The 3259-nt window shown below is 68.2% G+C and overlaps 1 protein-coding gene across 1 annotated transcript in view; it reads right to left on the reverse strand.

The window, feature by feature from the left end:
- LOC112108799 (transitional endoplasmic reticulum ATPase-like) overlaps window positions 1–3259 on the reverse strand; it is a 19937-nt gene that overhangs the window by 7944 nt on the left and 8734 nt on the right. The window contains exons 9-13 of the mRNA XM_026658501.2: window positions 2991–3103; window positions 2302–2466; window positions 2094–2216; window positions 1657–1869; window positions 943–1121 (exon numbers count right to left, since the gene is read on the reverse strand). Of these exons, the coding sequence (XP_026514286.1) occupies window positions 943–1121; window positions 1657–1869; window positions 2094–2216; window positions 2302–2466; window positions 2991–3103 (793 nt within the window). The remainder of the gene's footprint in view (window positions 1–942; window positions 1122–1656; window positions 1870–2093; window positions 2217–2301; window positions 2467–2990; window positions 3104–3259) is intronic.

A 3259-nucleotide genomic window follows, 5' to 3' on the forward strand; every position in this document is an offset into this window, starting at 1 on the left:
TAAATTTGTTAGTCTCTAAGGTGCCACAAGTACTCCTGTTCTTCTTGCGGATACAGACTAACACGGCTGCTACTCTGAAACGAGCCAAACCCCAGGAACCCCTCCCCCACAAGGGACCCTCCTCTACCCCCACGGAGCTTGTCCTACCCCCCTGCTCCCAGTTAACCTCCCCTGCGCCCACAGAGCCTGCTCACCCTCTGTCCCCAGGGACCCCGTCCCCTGCAAGAGACCCTCCCCTGTCCCCAAGGAGCCTGCCCTGCCCCCTCCCCGCCCCCAGGAACCCCATCCCCCACAAGGGACCTCCCCTGTCCCCACGGAACTTGCCCTACCCCCCTGCCCCCAGGGAACCTCCCCCACCCCCACGAAGCCTGCCCTGCCCCCCTCGAACCTCCCCCACCGCCACGAAGCCTGCCCTGCCCCCCCGAACCTCCCCCACCCCCACAGAGCCTGCTTACCCTCTGCCCCAAAGGGCCCTGCCCATCTCCTGCCCCCAGAGACCCTCCCCCACCCCCATGGAGCCTGCTCACCCTCTGTCCCCAGGAACCCTGTCCCCCACAAGGGACCCTCCCCTGTCCCCACGGAGCTTGTCCTACCCCTCTGCCCCCAGGAACCTCCCCCACCCCCGCAGAGCCTGCTCACCCCCTGCCCCAAAGGGCCCTGCCCATCTCCTGCCCCCAGGGACCCTGTCCACCCCAAGGAAGCCTCCCCAACCACACGGACCTTGCCCCACCCCTGCCCCCAGGGTGCCTCTCCCAAGCTCATATAGATGGGGGGGGCTCCTCAGCCCCCTCCCCATGGCCAGGTCTCCCACGGTGCAGGAGCACACAGCAGGGTGGCGCAGAGGGGCGTGTCCTGGTCCCAGCAGCCGCTAGCTGAAACACCGCCCCCCTCGGGCCGGGCCTGGGGAGCAGGGTGTCCTGGGGAGGGAAGGGGGGGTCTCACCTGTTGGTGGCCCCGATGATGAAGACGGTTTTCTTGTTGGTCATGCCGTCCATCTCGGTCAGGATCTGGTTGATGACGCGGTCGGCCGCCCCCCCGCCGTCCCCCGCGCCGCCGCCCCGCGCCTTGGCAATGGAGTCCAGCTCGTCGAAGAACAGGATGCAGGGGGCAGCCTGGCGAGCCTGGGGCGCAGGAGGAGAGAGTGGGGCGTGGGGGGGAGCCCCCGAGGGGGAAAAGAACAGGGTGTGCAGGAGCCCGAGCGGGGAGAGAGGGCGGGGTGGGCCTGGTGGGGGACACCTGGAGGGGGACAGAATGCACTGGGGATGGGGAAACCCCGGGGCTGGGTTGGGGGTACTCGCTGGCGACAGCAGTGCTATGACAGGGGCTCCCCTGCTGCTGGGTCAGGCTGGGGCACCATGCAACTCCCCTCCCCCAATTAGCAGGAATCCCCCCAAACCTGCACCCCTCTGGCTGTGCAGGCATCACCCCCACAACTGGCGAGCACAGCAGGCTGAGGGGGCGACACAGACCCTGCAGCCAGAGCTCATGGGTAGGAGCAGTAGAGAGGCCCCCCCATGCCCCAGCACCCCGAGGTCCGGCCAGGCAGGTGGGGGAGAGATCCCAAGGCCCGGCTAGGCAGGTGGCAGGGAGCCCTGAGGCCTGGCTGAGTTGGGGAGGGGGGACCCCAAGGCCCAGCCGGGCCGGCGCTCCACGCACCTTGTCGAAGACGTCGCGCACGTTGGCCTCGGACTCCCCGAACCACATGGTGAGCAGCTCGGGGCCCTTGATGGAGATGAAGTTGGCCTGGCACTCGTTGGCAATGGCCTTGGCCAGCAGGGTCTTGCCGCAGCCGGGCGGCCCGTAGAACAGCACGCCCCGGGACGGCGTCATGCCGAACTTCAGGAACTTGTCCGGGTACTCCACCGGGAACTGGAGGGGAGACAGCTGGGGGTCAGGGATGGGGGAGCCCAGAAAGCCGGCACCGCCCCCTCCCTTCACTGCACCATGGAGGTGCCCCCGCCCCCTGCAGCACAGTGCCCCCTAGCACCGCACTGGGGCATTGGGGCTGGCATTGAGTAGGGAGAGTCCCATCCAAACCCCAAACGGGCGGATCCCTGCTTAGCCTGGGCAAGGCGAGTGCAGCCCCCACTCACCTGCACCAGCTCCTGCAGCTCTCGCTTCACCTCCTGCAGCCCCCCGATGTCTTCCCAGCAGACCTGGGGCACCTCCACCACCGTCTCCCGCAGCGCCGACGGGTTGCTCTGGCTGAGAGCCCACTGTGCGGGGGAGGGGAGGGGAAGAGCATGAGGGGTGTGGCCTGGAGAGGAGGGGCGGGGCCCAGGGGAGGGGTCGCCAGGTTACCTGGAAGTCGTCCATGGTGACGGCCATGGCGTCGAGGATGTCGGCGTCGATGGTGTCGTCCTCCAGGTCGATGATGTTCATCTTCTTGCGGATGGCCTGGAGCGCCGCCTCGGAGCACAGCGCCGCCAGGTCCGCGCCCACGTGCCCGTGCGTCTCTCTGGCCACCTGCAGCCACAGGGCGCCTGACACAGGGCCACGGGGGGGAGAACAGGGCAGAGAACGGGGCCATGGGGTGGGGGATAGCCAGGGACAGGGCCACGGGGGGGGAGGGCAGGAACGGGGCCACGGGGGGGAAGGGGGCATAGCCAGGGAACGGGGCCAGTCAAGGAATAGGGCCCGGGGGGCAGCCAGGGAATGAGGGAACGGGGCCACAGGGGGCAGCCAGGGAACGGGGGCACAGGGAGGGGGCAGCCAGGGAATGGGGGCACAAAGCAGTGGGCTGTGGGGAGGGGCCAGCCAGGGGATGGGACCATAACGGGGAGGAACTAGTTGGGGATGGAGCTATGGGGAGGGGCCAGCCAGCCACAGGGGAGGGGGTCACAGCTCCCCTGCCACACCCTCTACCCAAGCACACATGACCCTCCCCCCATCTATACAGACTCCTGCCCCCCCACACACCTGCCCCCACATCCATGTACACAACCCCCCAGCTCTCCCTCCCCCCGCCCCATCCAGCCCCACCCTCTCACCCGCTCCAGATCCACGTCCTCGGCCAGCTTCATGTTCTTGGTGTGGATCTGCAGGATCTCCAGCCGCCCGACCGCGTCCGGGATCCCGATGTCGATCTCACGGTCAAAGCGCCCTGGGGAAGGAGGAGGGGTGGGGTCTCAGCCCAGCTCCTCGCAAACATACACGGCGTGTGGAACCACCATGCCCCAGGAGCAGGGGCTGGGGGCTAGCAATCAGAGCAGGGGAGCTGGGAGCCAGGACTCCTGGGTTCTATCCCCAGCTCTGGGAG

This window comes from Terrapene carolina, unplaced genomic scaffold (genome assembly GCF_002925995.2).
Source record: "Terrapene carolina triunguis isolate 2854851 unplaced genomic scaffold, T_m_triunguis-2.0 Scaffold450, whole genome shotgun sequence".
Taxonomy (NCBI): domain Eukaryota; kingdom Metazoa; phylum Chordata; order Testudines; family Emydidae; genus Terrapene; species Terrapene triunguis.